This window comes from Symphalangus syndactylus, chromosome 5, assembly GCF_028878055.3.
Source record: "Symphalangus syndactylus isolate Jambi chromosome 5, NHGRI_mSymSyn1-v2.1_pri, whole genome shotgun sequence".
NCBI lineage: Eukaryota > Metazoa > Chordata > Mammalia > Primates > Hylobatidae > Symphalangus > Symphalangus syndactylus.
This window is the reverse complement of record NC_072427.2, coordinates 116246941-116266200: the sequence shown is the minus strand read 5'-3', so window position 1 is coordinate 116266200 and position 19260 is coordinate 116246941. Positions and strand designations below refer to the sequence as shown.

Sequence of the window (19260 nt, the reverse complement as noted above, 5' to 3'; positions counted from 1 at the left end):
GTATGTATAATACAAAGATGACTAGAAGTTGTCAGAGCAGGCATCCCTGTCTTCTTCTCAATGTCAGAGGGAAAGTGTTTAACATTTTGCTATTAAGGATAATGTTGCTGTAAATTCCCTTTTATCCCTAGCTTGCTACACTCTTTTTATTAAATCATAGAGTGATGATTCATATCAATGGGCTTTTTCTAATCATATAATTGTTAATAGGATGAATTACATTTACTGATTTTTAAAATGTTAAACCACCTTTGCATTCCTGGAATAAATTAAATTTGGTCAGGATGATTTATCTTTCTTATATAGCACTGGATTTCATATTGACTAATATTTCAGATTACAGGAGCTAAATTCATGAGAGAGATTAGTCTACAGGTTTCTCATAATATCCTATTCAGGTACTGATCTGATTAAAACAAATTGGGAAGTGCTTCCTCTTTTTCTGTTCTACAGAACTATGTAAGATTGGTGTTACTTTGTCCTGAATGTTTGGTAAAATTCACCTAGCCCTGTAGGTTTATTTGTGGACAAGGTTAAATTACAGATGCAATATCTTTAAAAGTTATAGGAACACTTAGCTATTTCTTCTTGTGCCAGTTTGGTAAAATGTGCTAAGAATTTATCTGTTTCATCTACATTTTCAAATTTATTTTCATAAAATTGTTTGCAATATGCTGCTATGGTCCATTAAGTGTTTGTATGATCTATAGTGATATCACATTATCCATTCCAAAAACTGGTTATTTGTACATTCTCTTTTACTCTGTCATTCCTACCAAAGGGTCGTCAATTTTATTCACCTTTTTATGGCACAATTCTTGGCTTTATTTATTCTACTTTATGTTTATATTCTAACTGACTCATTTCTGCTCTTATCTTTATTATTGCCTTCCTGCTACCTTCTTTTTGTAATCATTCCAGAAGAGAATTTGCAGTTTGTTTTCTAGTAATTCCAGATGGAGTCTTCCTTTCTAATATAGTTATTTCACATTAAGACCTACCCTTGAGGAACAGCCTTAACTATATGCCACAAGTTGGTTTCTTTTTTTTTCAGTCCTATAACATTTTTTATCATGTGAAAATATACGTAACAAAAATTTGCCATCCTAACCATTCTTAAATGTACAACTCAGTGGTGTTAATTACATTCACAGTGTTCTGCAACCATCAACACTATTTCCAAAACTTTTTCAATCCCCCAAAGAGACATGCTGCACCTCTTAAACAATAACTCCCCATTCTTCCCTCTCCCTAACCCCTGGTAATTCCTAATCTACATTTTGTCTATTTGCCTATTCTAGATATTTCACATAAGTGGAATTATACAATACTTGTCCTTTTGTGTCTGGCTTACTCAGCATAATGTTTTCAAGGTTCAGTCATGTTTTAGCATGTATCATTGTTTCATATTTTTTTTTATAACTGAAGGATATTGTATAGTGTATATATACTACACTTCGTTTATCCACCCATCTGATGGACATTCAGGTTGTTTCAACATTTTGGCTATTGTAAATAATGCTGCACCAAACGCTTGTATACAAGTATCCATTTAAGTCTCACTATTGAATTTTTTGTATATTTATGCCTAGGAGTGGAATTGCTGGCTCATATGGTAATCCTTTGTGTAACTTTTTCCCATAGCACCTGCATCATTTTACATTTCCACCAGCAATTTCTGAGGGTTCCAATTTTTCCACTTTCTTGGCAATACCTATTATTTTCCACTACTTTTATTAAAATTGCCTATTAGATGTGAAACAGTTTCTTCTTGTGGTTTTGGTTTGCATTTCCCTAATGACAAATAATGTTGAGTATATTTTCATGTACTTATCATTCACTCAACATCTTCTTTAGAGAAACGTCTAAGTTGTTTGTCCATTTTTGAACTGGGTTTTTAAAATTATTGAATTGTATGAGTTCTTTATATATTTCGGATATTAAATCCTTATCAGAGATACAATTTATTCTTCTGGCCTAAATGAGTTCTGAGTGAGGTAAAACAGATAAGTGCCTTGTGTTAGTTTTTCAGGTAGTCCCAAGGTAGGTTAGAACAGATATCCCCAACAATTTGTGAATAAGATCTGCTCTGCTCCTCCTGAACCAGGCACCAGGGTCCTACACTGGGAACAAGGGCTACCTGCCTGAGCTAGGAGGGAATGAGGAAAGGGCAAGTGAAGATACCACAAAACTTTCCTACCATTTTTAGGCTTTTTCTTGTTTCAGCATTTGCTTGATTGCAATAAACCTTTGAATGCTATCCAAAGTTCTTATAAAATTGGTTCTGAGAGTTTCTGCTTGTTTTCTGATGTTTCTGATGGGGGGATGGGCTGGGAGGAGAGACGAGCTGGGAGCTGCCTACTCTGCTATTTTGCTAATGTCAATCCAATCCTGCAACTTTTACTATGTGGTATTTTCATTATTATTCAGTTAAAAATACTTTCTAATTTCAATTTTGATTATAGACAGTCTCTGATTAATGATGGTTTGACTTTACAATGGTGAGAAAACCATATGCATTCACAGTAGGTTCCTCAATTTACGATGGGGATGCATCCCAATAAACCTGTTGTAAATTGAAAGTGTAGTTTATTGGGACATGAACCCATCGTACATCAAGGAGCACCTGTACTTTTTCACCAAAGGGTAATGCAGAAGCACATTTTTAAATACCTAAGCATATAAAGATTGCCTAGTTTTTTTTTTATTACATCTAGTTAAATTCCACTATGGACAGAGAAAATACTATGTATAAATTGATTCCTCTGAAAATTTGGTGATATTTTTATTCTGATATAACATTTCATCAGTTTTGGTAAATGGTTCAAATATGTTTACTGTAACTACTAATATAATTGGGTTTCCATTTACAAGCTTGTATCTTTCTACTTGTCCTCCCTGTCCTATGTTCTCTCTTCTCTCCTTTTTGCTTCTGTGTTGGGGGTTCCCAAGACCACCATCAGGTTAGATGATTCACTAGGATACAGGACTCAGCATATAGTTATACTCACGGCTATGATTTACTATAAAGAAAGGAAACAGCAAAACTGGCAAAGGAAAAAGGCACATGGGTGAAATTCAGAGAAAACTAGGTGCAAAAGGCCTCTACCTGTGGAAACACACAGGACACACTTAATTCCCCGAGCAATGAGTTGTGACGTGTGAAATGCCTGCCAGACAACACTATATAGCTCATCAGAGACTCAGTGCCCAGGGTTCTTATTGGGGGTGGTAACTTAGGCACCCTCTACTTAGAATGTACCAATATTCCAGACTCCCAGAAAGAAAATGGGTATTCAGTATAATCCATATATATATATATATATATATATATATATTTTTTTTTTTTTTTTTTTTTTTTTTTTTTTTTTGAGACAGAGTCTCTCTCTGTCGCCCAGGCTGGAGTGCAGTGGCGTCATCTCGGCTCACTGCAACCTCTGCCTTCCGGGTTCTAGTGATTCTCCTGCCTCAGCCTCCCAAGTAGCTGGGACTACAGGCGTGTGCCACCAGGCCCAGCTAATTTTTTGTATTTTTAGTAGAGACGCAGTTTTACTGTGTTAGCCAGGATGGTCTCGATGTCCTGACCTCGTGATCCACCCGCCTTGGCCTCCCAAAGTGCTGGGATTACAGGCGTGAGCCACCGTGCCCGGCCTAATCCATATTGTTTTCACAGTTTAGGCACAGTGAATCACCCTTAGCAGTTAAGGTGGTAAGAACCTTCTCAAAAGCCCAGTTTCCAGAAACCAGCCAAAGACCAAACTTAAGAGCAGGACTTTCTAAGATAGCCTCAAGCCTGCTATGTTAACTCTTTTTTACATGACTTTTTGGAATAATCAATTCCTATTATCATATTTTATTCTCTATTAGTCAGTTATATTTTCTTTTCCAAATTTTTATTACAGATATTACAGCATGTTTCTTTGTTTCCAGGCGAATAAATGTATTCATTATTATTTGACAATGCAAGATTCTTGACTTTAACTTCATTTACTTCATATCTCATTTTGTCGTATTTTTAACTCTTTACATATTTTAATTCCCAAAAGACATAATAAATATTTTATACATTCAAATTTCACCTAAATTTACTATGCATGTACCTCTTGCAGTTCTGAAATTAAGCTTGGGATCATTTTTCTTCTTCTATTAATACCTAATGAAGAACTGCTAGTATTCCCTTTAATGCAGGATTATTGGTGATCAATCTTCTGTTTCTGTTTCTCAGAAAATGTTATTTTGTGCTCTTTTAATTTATCTCATCTATTTTATGAATTAACAGCTTGATTATCAGTCCATGATTGTACTGGTATAAGCAAGGTAATGGTAATAGTATTAAGAAGGAAAAACTGTCTCTGTCTTTTATTTGAAATGGTTTTTGCTGAACTTAAATATAAATGAGATATGAGGTACTTGCTTTTGCTTTCATAAAAGTATGTGTTAACTGTGTAATAAATACATTTAGTTAATTGGGCAATTAATTATAACTACTAATTGTTTAGTGCCATAATTTAAAATAGGATTCCTAAAAATAAACAGTAAGTTTCCCAACTCCAGTTAAAAACAGCAGCAAAGTTAAATTATCTTTTAAGTACTTTCTTGGATTACAAAACCATGTGTTCCAAAATCAATTAACAGGAGTCATAATTTCTGAGCTCAAAGAAACATTTTCAAAATAAACGATTTTTTAAATGTGCCGTGCATTTAAAAAATTAATTTCTTTTACATTAAAAAAACAATATAGGTGATTTTAAATAAATTAGGATACATTTTAAGCACCAGAGCAGTTCCCTGAATTTAGACATGCCAATTTGAAATACAGTCCATTTCTGCATGACAGTGAAAATTTTAATATGGCTTGTGCACAAAATAAAAACACTCTTAGCATTTCTGACACTGCTGAGAGGAGGCATACTCTATGTGAAAGAGTACTCAACTGAATGACTTTTAGTTTGAAAAAATTTTTCACAAGGTATAAAATTCTGGTTGAGTTGTAGATTGTTTTGTATATACTCAAGCACTTTTCTCCTTTTAGTTTTTGTGGGTACACAGTATATATTTGTATATATTTATGGGGTACATGAGACATTTTGATATAGGCATGCAATGCATAATAATCACTCATGGAAAATGGGATATCCATCCCCTCAAGCATTTATCATTTGTGTTACAAACAATCCAATTATACTCTTTTAGTTATTTTTAAATGTCCAGTGAAATTATTATTGACTATAGTCACCCTGTTGTGCTATGAAATACTAGGTCTTACTTATTCATTCTATTTTTTTTGTACCCAGGTAAATCTGTTATCTTTTAATTTCTACTGTTTCTATTCAGGATTAAGTCATACTTCTTACTGCTGTCTCTTTGGAGGTAATCATCTTTTTTGCTCTGGCTGCTTTTTTATGATTTTTTATTACTGTTGGATTTTAAAAGTTGTATTACGATGAGTGAAAGTATTGTTTTCATTACTTGCAATGTACTGAAAATTCCTGGCCAGCATCTCTTCAAATAATGCTTCTGTATTATCCTCTTTCACCTCTCTACCAGGACTAAAATTATATTAATACATCTGCTAGAACTTTGTACCATAACCCATATCTCTTTTAAATTCTCATCTGTATTTTTCTATCCTTTTGTCTCTCTATGCTTTATTCTGAATATTTTCCAGAACCTTTTCACAGATTATCCCTTAATCTGTGTCTATCTAATAAAATCTAATTCTGTATTACTGAAGTAAAACACACACTAAAGTGCACAAATCTTAAGTGTACAGCTTGTAGAACGCTGTTGAACATACTGCCATATGCTTCTTGGCCAAGCTCTGCTTCACTTAACTCCCAGCCATTTTTTGGAATCAGCAGAAACCTCTAGAGGAGATGCCACTACAAATGCCAAGCTCACATTCTGGTTTCCTTCCTTTCACAGATCTTAATTTTCTGGTTTTCCTAGACTTTTTCTCAGGAGGAACATTTATCTGAATAACCTAATCTGCAATTGCTAGAAGTGAAAAGCTCTTCTATTTAATTCTTGTTTTCAGGGAATTAGAGATAAGAAATATTTCATCTTCAGGTGATAAAAAAAAAAAAAACCATGAGTAACAGCTAAGGATGATTGGAGAATTAGGATCCAAAAAGACAGTTTGACACTAGAACAATTTGCAGATTTTAGCAGTAATTCTAAATTTCTAAGGATCAGTAATCTCTTAGAGAATCTGATTAGAGTTGTGGAGCCAGAAAAATACACATGGATACATTTGCCAAACATATTAATATAATTTAACAAGGTTCAAAATCCATGAAGCTCATCCATGGTTCCTGTAATATTCTATAGACGTCCTGCTCAATTAAGATAAAATGTAACAACTATCGAAGTAAATTTCCAATATATTCAATTACATAAGTATATGATTAGCATTTACTTGGCCCTGAGTTTTGATTAACACTGTGACAAGGCTGTTCCCAAAAAGTAATTCGATCTTAGGCAGGATCAAGAAACATTCTAGAATAATGTCCTGTCATCTGGAGTAGCTGGCAGTCTTTCCTGGAGTATTATACGGAAGTATGGGGGCAATTAAGGAACACTAATAATTTAAACTGTAATCAGAGAAGAAACCAGGATGATGAATAAACTTAAAGCCAGGTTATATAAGAAACAACTGAAGGAACAAGGGATAGTTAACTTACAGAAGAAAACATTTAGTGCATTCATATGTGTAAAAGGACATCTAAAGAAGACAGATGCATGAAGTCACAGAGAAATTAATTTTAAAACAATGGCGGGGGGAGATAATTTAACATTAAGACTAAAGTTCCTACTGCACTTACTAGAGGTACTGAAACACAGTGTCAACAGTCATTCCAGAAATACTGTAGGAAATTTACGTAGTGGTATAAAATTAAACTAGTTATTACCTAAGGTTTCTCTTAAGATTAGGAATTCGTTTTTTATAAGAGGTCATTTTAAAATTTATGTGTAAAGGAAAGAGCAAGGGGACTGATATTTACTTTTCACTATAAATATTCACACTTCCATGAATACAACTTCTCTTCTCAAATAAATATTTATAGAACTTAAAGCAATAAGTATTTCCAGGCAAAATATTAACTAAGTGAAATGATATAAACAAATTTCACTTTCAGGTGCTAAGGATTACATAAGAGTTTAAAGATAAAGACTAAATAAATGAAATTTAGAAAAACCAAGATACCTGTTTTCTCTTACTTGTTGCCTCATCTTTTCGTCCTTTAGACTTTCATGTTTTAGTTTTGCCAATTCCATAGCCAGTTTTTCTTCTTGTTTGAGCTGGAGTTCTTTCAATCTCTTGTTTTCTTCTGCCTGAACGAAAAATGTAACTTCGTTGTTTGTCCTCTAGAATCAGATTTTTTTCATCAAGGTTGAATTTGTTTTATAACAGAAAACTAAATGCCTTAAGGCCAACAATTGATGATGTTTTATTTTAAAATACAAAATGTTGTTTCAATAAATACTTTTTCAAAATATTTTATCATGGAAAATTTCAAGTATTGCCAATAGTAAGAATAATATTAAAATACACTCTCAGGTACCCATCACCCATGTTTTCAAAAATTGTCAACATTCTGCTAATCTTTTTTCTCTACCTTCCATTTCACTCTTTTTTCCCTTATTCTTTTTCTGCTGGGGTGTTTTAAAACAATCCTAGACATCATGTCACTTACCATGTAAATAATTCAGTACGAATATCTACCTGATCACAATTTTTTAAAATATAACAATCATGTCATCAACATGTCTAATTAACAATAATTCCTTAGTTAATGTCTAATACCATGTCCATATTCAACCTTCCCCAATTGTCTCAAGATACTTTTCTAGTTGGTTTGCTCAAATCAAAATCCAAACAAGATCCACATATTGCATCTAATTATTATTTTTCTTAAGTCTCTTATATATTCTGTAACAATCACCTCTACACACATTTTTCCCCCAAGCCACTGATTTGTTATAGAAATTAGGACATACATCCTGTAGAATGTTCCACATTTTGCATTTGACTGATTGCTTCCCCAGGATATATCACTAAACTTTTTTCTCTTTTATATTTCCTATAAAAACGGCAGAAAGATCTAGAGGCTTGATTAAATTCAGTATCTAATAAAAACACATGAAAACATGTTCAACATCATTAGCCGTCAGGAAATGCAAATTAAAATTGCAATGAGATATTACTACATACCTATTGGAATGGCTAAAACAAAAAACAGTGCCAACACCAGATGCTGGCAAGAAACTATCACTCATATATTGCTGTGTGGGAATGTAAAATGGTACAGGCATTCTGAAAATCAGTTTTATAGTTTACAGTGCCAACACCAGATGCTGGCAAGAAACTATCACTCATATATTGCTGCGTGGGAATGTAAAATGGTACAGGCATTCTGAAAATCAGTTTTATAGTTTGATATAAAACTAACATGCAGCTGAGAGCTGTGGCTTACATGTGTAATCCCAGCACTTTGGGAGGTGAAGGCGGGAGGATCCTTAAGGCCAGGAGTTTGCGACCAGCCTGGACAACATAGAGAGATGCTGTCCTCACAGAAAATTAGCCAGGTGTGGTGGCACAAATCTGTAGTTCTAGCTCCATCAGGAGGTTGAGGTAGGACCGCCTGAGACCAGGAGTTCAAGGCTGCAGTAAGCCAAGATCACGCCACTGCACTCCAGCTGGGCAACAGAGCAAGACCCTGTCTCTTAAAAAAACAAAAAAGCCTCCATGCAATTATCACACAACTCAACAATTGTACCTCTTAAGCATTTATCCCAGGGAATGAAAACTTTTTATTTAAAAACCTGTATACAAATGTTTACAGCAGATTTATTCATAATAGCCAATGCCAAAAATACTCCAGACATCCTTCATCATGTGAATGGTCAAATAAACTGTGGTACATCCATACTATGGGATACTACTCAGCAATAAAAAGAAATGAAGCAATAAAAAAGAATGCAAGCAAAACTTGGATGAATCTCCACGAATTACGCTAAGTGAAAAAAGCTAATTTCAAAAGATTACATACAGTTTGATGCCATTTATGTAACATTCTTGGTACATGTTATTTTTTAATAATTGAGATATAATTCATATAGCAAAAAATTCACCTTTTACAATTCACAATTCAGTGATTTTGTATATTCACAATGTTGTGTATCTATCACCACTATCTAGTTCCAGAGCCTTAAAAAAAATAGACTTTGAAGTTTTGGGTTCGCAACAAAATTGAGCAGAAAGTACACAGAGTTCCCATATATTCCCTGTCCCCACACATGCTCAGCTTCCCCTTCTATCCGCCTCCTCCATTAGACTGGTACATTTGTTACACTCAATAAACCTGTATTTACATTACTTAAACCTATGCACCATTATCACCCAAAGTCCATAGTTTACATTAAGGTTCATTCTTGGTGGTACACATTCTTTGGGTTTTGGCAACACATAATCATATGTATCTATCATAATCGTATTGTACACAATCATTTCACTACCCTAAAAATCCTCCGTGATCTATCTATTCAATCCTTCCTCCCCTAAAATCCTAAAAACAACTTACATTTTTACTGTTTCCATAGTTTTGCCTTTCCCAGAATGTCACATAGTTGGAATTATACAGAATGGAGCCTTTTTGGACTGCCTTCTTTCACTTAGTAATATGCATTTACTCCACATCTTTTCATGGCTTCATACTCATTTCATTTTGGCACTGAGTAATATTCCATTGTCTGGACGTATCACAGTTTATCCATTACCTATTGAAGGACATCTTGGTTGCTTCTAAATTTTGACATTTATGAATAATGCTGCTATATATTATAAACATTTGTGCTATGGCAGCTATAAAGCTGCCATATGTTATATTTTTATAAATGCTATAGATATATATAGGTGATTGTGTGTACACACTATATATAGCACATCTGTGTGTACATTTGTGTGTGGCATAAAATAACACTCCAGAATGTTTACATCGCCCCAAAAGAAACCTGTAACCTATTAGCAGTCACTCACTATTCCTCTCACCTTTTCCCCCAACCCCTGGCACCCACTTATCTACTTTTTGTCTCTATGGATTTGCATATTCTGGATATTTCATATAAATGAATTCACACAATATGTGGCCTTTTGTATCTGGTTTATTTCACTTAGCAAAATGTTTTCAAGGTTCATCCATGTTGTAGCATGTATCAGTAATTCATTCCTTTTTATGGCTGTGTAATATTCCATTGTATAGATGTAACACATTTTGTTTATCCATTTATCAGCTGATTGGCATCTGGGTTTCTACTTTTTGGGTGTCATGAATAATGCTGCTATAGACACTCATGTATGAGTTTTTATGTAGATATATGCCTTCAATTATCTCTTGGGAATATATTTAGAACCCAGCTACACCACACCTAGATTTCTGACTTGCAGAAACTGAGATAATAAATGGGTGTTGTTTTAAGCAGCTAAGTTTGTGGTAATTCCTTACTTAGCAATTGAAAACTACTACAGCAACTAACGTGTACTCTTCAAAATTGTCAAGGTCATGAAAGACAGCAAAAAGTGAAGAATTTTTACAAACTAGAGGAGACAAAGATTGGAGAAGAAACAATGACTGGCCAGGCACGGTGGCTCACGCCTGTAATCCCAGCACTTTGGGAGGCCGAGGAGGACAGATCATCTCAGGTCGGGAGTTGGAGACCAGCCTGACCAACATGGAGAAACCCCATCTCTAATAAAAATACAGAATTAGCTGGGCATGGTGGTGTATGCCTATAATCCCAGCTACTTGGAAGGCCGAGGCAGGAGAATCACTTGAACCCAGGAGGCAGAGGTTGCAGTGAGCCAAAATTGCGCCATTGTACTCCAGCCTGGGCAACAAGAGCGAAATTCTGTCTCAAAAAAAAAAAAAAAAAAAAAAAAAAAAAAAATATATATATATATATATATATATGACTATAGTTTATTCAAATGCAAAGCTTGAGGATAGCCACTCAGGAAACACAAACTCCAAAATAATGGGTCATTGTTCCAACGTGGGGAAGTTAAGGTTTCACTTATACAGGCAGAGACAGAGAAGCTTAACAGGGTTGCAACATTTTCCATTTAAGGTCAGTATATATATTATAGCAATTTAATTAGTTGCATTCTAAGGAACATTCCATGAGAAAGGGTAATGATCTTGAGGGGTCTTATCTCTGGTGTCTTTCCTAATCATTTACAGAACAAGAATATGGAAGATTTAATCTGTAATTGGAAAAGCAGAAGTTGTAGCAGCATGCTATGTGACTCAGGACACATAGCCACATTCCAGGCTAAAAACTAAGGATACATGACACCTAAATGCAATCTGTGGTCCTCAAGTAGCAAAAACACATTAGTGGACAAACTCATGAAATCTCAATAAATCTCACAGTTAACAGTATTCCATCAAAGCTAAATTCTCCATTTTGATAACTTTTCTATGATTTTCATCTATGTAAGATGTTAAGAAGTAGTCAGGTGAAGGGTATATGTGAATTCTCTACACTGTTTTTGCAACTCTCCTATAAATCTAAACTTATCTCAAAATAATAAGTTAAAAATATGTATTTTCCAAGATTTGTTCACTGAAAAGACCTGGAAGCAATGATAACCCAAGAATTATGAGTAAACCTAGCACACAAGTTTTCTTGAAATATTATTTCCACTAAATGATAACAGCGCTTCCTGGCACAATGGCTGATTCCAGGTGTAGGACAAGAAATATAAGAGATAAGCTTTGTATTTGTCAGGGTTCTCTAGAGTAAGTGATTATGAAGGCAGGCAAGTTCTAAGATCTGCAAGGTGAGCTGGCAAGCTGAGGAACTAATGGTTTTGTTCTAGTTTGAGTCCTACAGCCTGAGAACCAGCAGGCTCAAGACCCAGAAAGAGCCAATGTTTTAGTCTGAGTTCAATGACTAGGAAAAAAGGAAATGTCCCAGCTGAAAGGCAATCAGGCATGAAGAATTCTGTCTTACTCAAAGGAAAGTCAATCTTTTTGTTCTAGTCAGGCCTTCAACTGATTGGATGAGGCCCACCCATATTAGGGAGGGCAATGTGCTTTATACTCAGTCTACAGATTTAAATGCTAATCTCATCTAAACCTCACAGAAACACCGAGAATGATGTTTTATCAAATACCTAGAAACCCCAAGGCCCAGTCAAGTTGACACATAAAATTATCACAAGCCTAGAACATTTTGTTTTGACAAAAAGCAAGGAAGGTATCAAAGATTAAGGAAATATTGTCAAAAGGACACAGAGGGCCAGGTGCAGTGGCTGACACATGTAATCCCAGCACTTTGGGAGGCCGAGGCAGGCAGATCACTTGAAGTCAGGAGTTCAAGACCAGCCTGGCCAACATGGTGAAACCCCATCTCTACTAAAAATACAAAAATTAGCCTAGCATGGTGGTGCAGGCCTGTAATCCCAGCTACTTGGGAGGCTGAGGGAGGAGAATCTCTTGAACCCAGGAGGCGGAAGTTGCAGCGAGCCGAGATGGTGCAGCTGCACTCCAGCCTGGGAGACATGTGAAGACTCTGTCTCAAACAAAAACAAAAACAAAAACAAAAAACGACACAGAGGCAATATAAAAGGGCATCCATTGATTGGCCAAGGATGAGATAATTTGAGCATCAAAAATAATAAATGCAATTAAGTACATAAATATCTATGAGTCCATAAATGTACTTCTAAAAAGAGACAAAGTCAAAAACTAAATAAAACAAAATTTTAAAAACAACCACAACATAGGTAGACACCAACGGAAGAAAATAGGACACCAACTCCTTACTCTGAAAATTAACTGTCTCTTTTTTCAGTAAGAAGAAATAACCCTAGTCAATAATAAGTTTTGTGTTTTTTTTGTTTTTTTTTTTGTTGTTTTTGCGGGGCGGGGGCAGGGGAACAGGGTCTCTTGTCATTCAGGCTGGAGTGTGGTGGCAAGATCATAGCTCCCTGCAGCCTTGAACTCCTGGGCTCAAGTGATCCTTCCATCTTGGCCTCCCAAAGTGCTAGAATTATAGGGGTGAGCAATTGTGCTGGCCCGAGGTAAAGTTCTTTACAGAGGAATTTCAGCTAATTAAATGTGAAAGGAATAAAAGAATCAGAAAATCAGTTTTTATAACCACTAATGAAAGAAAAAATTCTTTTGTGAAACCACAGATGAAAGTTTGATGGGAACCTTTACAGTGAAGAAACCAGACTCTCTCCCTAAACCCACTGATAAATACTGGCATCACTAAAAGTGGAACAACCAGACCTCATGTGTTCCCTGTTGTGACACAATGACAAGGACAGCATTACCTATGGAGTATTCTTGCCAAAAAAGGTGGACCGCAATCTAATTGTGTCTTTATGGCTAGGTTCTATTTAGAGGAAATATAACAGATAGGGAAATAAATTAAAGGAACATGAGGAAGCAAACACATATATTCAGAATGTGGGCTATTGGATTAAAACAACTGGCTTAGTTTAGTAAGCTAAAAACATGAAGTCAAAAAAAAAAAAAAAAAAAAAACTCGAAGGAGGGGCTGTTTTCAATTAAGAGGGACTTAAACAGACATAACCACCAAATACACCGTATGAACCTTGCTTGGATCTCGGTTAAAACGAACCAACTGTAAAAGCAGATTTTTGACACAATCACAGAAATGTGTTTATGGAATGGGCGAGATAATAGTATTATGGTACTCCATGTAAGAAAACATACATATTTTGTTAGATGTACACTTAAGTATGTAGGAAAGAGTTGGTGTGATACCTGGGATATTCTTTCAAATTAAAGAGAAAATAATAAAAAGAGTAGGAAAAATATCCAACCCCTAAGATCTTTCTCAGTTAAAAAAAAATCATATCTAAGCTTTTGAATTTGGAACACAGAAGGGTGTATATCATTTTTTAAATTTGCTTTTGTTATTCTCCACAAAATCCTCCAAAATGTTTAACATACAGCAGCTACTCAAAAACTACTGACATATCAGAATACCTTTTATGTATTTATGACAATTCACTTCTATCATGTCTCAATTCTTATTAGTTTCCCTTTTCTACCACCTTAATCCCTTAAAATATTGAGATATACCTAAGTGTTCATTTTCTACCACTTAATAATGTATATGTTAAGTTCAGTAAATTTTTTAAAGGCACCCTTAAATTTTTGTCTTTAGAAATTTATGAAAGGCAACACAATTGTACTTACATGAACAAAACTGGTAGTAATTACAGAGTTCATATTTATGTTAAAAAAAAATCTGAGTGCTTATTCTGTACCAGGCACTATTCCAAGGGCCTTGCATGTATTAACTCATTATTAAAACAATCCTAAGTAGGAGGTACTATTCTTATTCACCATTTTATAGAAAAAGCATAAAAAATAAAAGCAGGTGGGGTGCGGTGGCTCACTCCTATAATCCCAGCACTTTGGGAGGCCGAGGCGGGCGGATCATGAGGTCAGGAGTTCGAGATCAGCCTGGTCAATATGGTGAAACCCCGTCTCTACTAAAAATTAAAAAATTAGCCAGGCGTGGTGTTGCGCGCCTATAGTCCCAGCTACTCAGGAGGCTGAGGCAGAAGAATCGCTTGAACCCCGGAGGCGGAGGTTGCAGTGAGCCAAGATCGTGCCACTGCACAGCAACCTGGGCGACAGAGCAAGACTCCGTCTGAAAAAACAAAACAAACAAACAAAAAACAGTAAAAGCAACTTACTCAAGGGTCTGTAGCTAAGGTATAGCAGTAGTAGGATTCAAAGACAGGCCGGCTCCAGAAACCCAGCTCTTTACGATTAAACTGATCTGAGGCACAATCAGGCATCACTTACCTGCTGCTGTTATCCACTCATTTCCAGCATTAGCAGCTCACTTTCATCGTTTCCAAGGTGCAAAATGAAGAAAAAAAAATGTAACAATGAATAGTAAAACTTACCTTTTGAATGGCCTCTTCCATATCCAACTCAAATTGTTCATTTTGTAATAATCTGAGAAATTGCTTGCGCTCAACACGGTTATCATTTTCATTCTGCACCGTTTGATTCCTGATTTGACTGTTGATGTTTTTTAAAGCTTGGACATGTAATTTTTTGCAGTAGTTTTCATCTACTAATTTCTGATGCCTTTCACTACAGCTCAAATTTCTCCTTTTGGAAGCCTAAGATGGAAGAAAAAAAAGATGCATATTTTGATATTCCAAAATCTATTTTTAAAAAATGTATTGATATAAACCTTAGTAACAAAGGATACAAAGAGCCTGGCTTCCTTCCTAAATTCAAAGGAGTATACCAAATAAAAAGTAAACGTGGTAAATACGTTCACATATCGATTAAATAGGTACTGTTATTGTTACCTATTTTATAGATGAAACATGAAAAGTCACTTTACCCAAGGTTCTGCAGCTAATAAATAGCTGTGCTAGGATTAATCGCACCCTACAGACCCAGATCTTTACTACCACCAGGGAATTTCTCCTCCCTTTATTCCACCCACCACTACCACCACCACGACTACCACCACAGGGCCATAAAGTGCTGTTCAGAAGCTGGTCAGGTTTTCCTAATATAAATGTAATAGGTCAATTCGCTGCTATTTATCCATTCGCTTTCTCCTACACTTTTATTTCTACTTATTTCTTCAGAGGTTCTATTGGGCAGATTTAAAGATGTATTTAATACACTACGCGAAAAGTGCCAAAAAGGCTGGAAACCACCGCGAGCGTCCCTTCTAACAGCACCTGAAGCCTCCGAAAGCAAATACAAGTTTCCCAATTAATGACCAGATTAAGCACTTAAAATCCTTTTTTAGAAGCAGATGAGCGCCAAACTAAAATTAAATCAACCAATAATCAAGGAGTTTCGAGTCCCCCAACTGGCTCACCATCTTGGCTGACGAAAAATACACCCTCTCGTGGGACCGCCGCCACCACCTCCCGCCGCAAACGCAGCGGCCAGCAGCCCCGAGGAGCGCAGCTGGCTGCGCGCGCTCAGGTGTTTACGCGGCGTCCTGACGACGGTGGAGCTGCGCACCCTCCGCTCGACCAAAACTGACCCACAAAGAACGTGGCCTCCCATTGGACGCGATAAGATCCAATCGGCATTGAGCTTCTTAGGAACAAGACAGGAGGGCTACTTCTATAGGTCTAAATTAGAAAAGCGGGAAGTTCAGATTGTGGCCTGACCCAGGCCTTTGCAGTGGGCTAGGGAAGCTCGATTTCCCTCCAGCGGCCGAACTGTGGTTTGAGTGGGTTTGGGAGCCAAGTTCAGGCCTGTGGAAACTGCGCACAGAGGAATACGCAAACTACTGCCTAATACGTGGAGCCGAAGGCAATTTCCACGCATGGAGCATCCCGCACACTAAGTGCTTAGTCAGCCAGGTCTCTGCTAGGGACGATGACTGGTTTAATCCTCAGCAGTGGGAGTCCAGGTCGCTGTCCCCTTTGCTGGGTTGTGAGGCACTGAGGGTAGCACGAGCTTCCAGCAGCCTTCACTTCACCCCCCCCCCCGCCCCCGCAGAAGCTGCTGGTAAATTTTGGGACTAAAATGTATGAGCCACATGAATCTTACTCTGCTATGTGGTCCAGGTACCAGGAGAGAGCACGTTACATGATGGCAGGATGTTGATCTGGTTCATTTCAAAGGCAGGTTAGACACTAAAGTCCATTTTAAATGGGAAGTTTAAGAACGATAATGGATCCGAGAAATTAGATATACTGATTTTAGAAATGATACATTCAGAGAAATCTTGTCAACACTAAAATATTTGTATAAGGTGATTAGTGGTATAACTTTGTGTTATTCTCATTTGAAGTCCGTCTTCTGTAGCAATATGTCTGCTTAAAGATTAATAACAAATAGGATTTCCAGTTTCAGTGCTGACGTGTAAAAGCTTGGAAGTTGTCACCCCATCCTTACAACCAGATAAAAACAACTAAAAATCAGCGAATTCTCTTGGCTCCATCATACAACTGACGTCGCTCCTCTCTCTGTCCTTTGGTCATTTATCACGTTGCATATCTGTGTTGTCTCTACTACTCCACTCATTGCCATCACTGTTTGAGAGGAATGGAGAGAAGGCGTAAACCTGCCCTCTGGGTGTTCTGTGTAAATTGATCTGGAATGGAGCAAAACAGGCAGCCTGCTATAAATTTCTCTTCTTGGCATATCCATCTCCGCAAAGGGTTGGGCCCTCTATAGAAGAGAGAGGAGACAGGCATGGGTTCAGCGTTGAACAGGGTATAAGACATTCAATAGAGTGTGGGTTTTAATTTGTTAATTCCTAATAGTGAAATAGTGACATTGCAAAGTATTTCAGCAAACATGTATGCTTTTTATTGTTTACTTCTCGAATTGAGGACTTTTGTCTCTAAAGGGAACTTCAGTTATAATTCCTCATTTCCAGTATACCCTTGGTTATAGTAGAAGGATTCATATAATTTAATGGGTAATCTGAGAAAAAGATTTTTGGCTAGAATAATGACCTAAATCCAAGACAGATTTAACCAATTGTAACAATTAGCTGATTTTAACTTAAAAAAATTATCCTAACAATTACTACATTTTTAATAGACTTTGCTTCTTTTTCGAAGCAGTTTTAGGTTTACAGAAAAATTGACAGAATACAGAGAATTCCCCGTCTCACCTCTCCTCCCCACCGCACCCATACAATTTCCCCTGTTTTTAGCATTACATATTAGTGTAGTACATTTGTTACACTTGATGAACCAATATTAATATGATTAAGTTCATAATCTACATTAGGGTTCACTCTTTGTTTTGTATAGGTCTATGAGGATTTGTTTTGTTTTGTTTTGTTTTCTTAGATGGAGTCTGGCTCTGTCACCCAGTCTGGAGTGCAGTGACATGATCTCAGCTCACTGCAACCTCTACCTCCCAGGTTCAAGCGATTCTCCTGCCTCAGCCTCCCAAGTAGCTGAGACTACAGGCAAATTTTTGTATTTTTAGTAGAGACGGAGTTTCACCAATTTGGCCAGGCTAGTCTTGAACTCCTGACTTCAAGTGATACACCCACCTTGGCCTCCCAAAGTGCTGGGAGTATAGGCATGAGCCACTGCTCCCAGGTGGGTTTTGAGAAATACATAATGTCATGTATCTGGCCAGGAGTGGTGGCTTGCACCTGTAATCCCAGTTACTTGGGAGACTGAGGCAAGAAGATTGTTTGAGGTCATAAAATTGAGACATATTGTCATATATCTATTATTACAGTTATTACAGTATCATGCAGAATAGTTTCATTGCCTAAAAAGTCTCTGTGTTCTACCTATTCATTTCTCCCTCACTCCTTCCTCCAAAATCCCTGGGAACCACTAATCTTTCTATTGTTTCTATAGATTTGCCTTTTCCAGAATGTCATATCATTGGAATCATACAGTATGTAGCCTTTTCAGACCAGCATATTTCCCTTAGCAAAACTCATTTAAAGGTTCCTGCATATCTTTATGTGATTTGATAGCTCATTTATTTTTATCACTAAATAACATTCCATCGCATGTCATTATTAAAAAACAATTATTACATTTAAATATTATTTCTAGTAATAAATTATTACTATCATAAAGGATACTTCATTGTTAAGGGAGGACTTATGCCTCCCCAACATTACAAGGAAGTCTTCTCGTTCATTTCCCTCTAGAAAATAGCTTTTTACCTACAGGTCTAGACTGAAATGTCTACAGTACTGAGGGGAAGGAGCTTTTGCTTATAATAAATGATGAATTATCCTGATTAATGTCCCCCAATAGTTACAATATAACAGGGTTGAACTTAACAGAGTTGCTTATCTGAAATAAAGCATGTTAATAGATGTGCACTGTTAAGTGTAACTATACGGTAAAAATTATTTACGAAATGGTATTGCTTTATAAAATAAAGCAATTAGAACAAAACAATTTTTCTTTCGTTCAGAAAAATGCCCAAATCTAATCTAATTTGCTGCAGCTGGACACCACCTGCAGATGACTGTTGAAATACTCTGAACATTACACACTTATCTTTTAAATATTGATAATGCCATTCTTCATTTTCTCGACATGAAATCCCAGAGGGAACAATTATGCTAATAAACCTTAATGATTCTTGCAAATAAATGATCAAACCAAATTGCTGCTGTTGGTTTATATTAATGGATGCCTTTAGGATGAGATTTGCCAGTATGGTGCTTCCTCTTGAATCTCAATTCATCTTATTTAGCTGAAGAGGGTACATAGTTTGTTAAATA

General features: G+C 36.3%; 1 protein-coding gene across 3 annotated transcripts in view; it reads right to left on the bottom strand.

Annotated features, from left to right (window-relative positions):
* Positions 1-16085, bottom strand: part of MNS1 (meiosis specific nuclear structural 1) — a 49895-nt gene extending 33810 nt beyond the window's left edge. Inside the window, exons 1-3 of one of the 3 annotated variants that reach the window (XM_055279271.2) lie at positions 15904-16085; positions 14960-15181; positions 7208-7335 (exon numbers count right to left, since the gene is read on the bottom strand). In XM_055279271.2, the coding sequence (XP_055135246.2) occupies positions 7208-7335; positions 14960-15181; positions 15904-15906 (353 nt within the window). In that variant the 5' untranslated portion in view covers positions 15907-16085. Of the gene's footprint in view, positions 1-7207; positions 7336-8477; positions 8664-14959; positions 15182-15903 lie in introns of those variants that run through there. The other 2 variants (XM_055279272.2, XM_063639415.1) reach the window with 2 other exon arrangements.
* Between the last annotated feature and the right edge of the window lie 3175 nt (positions 16086-19260).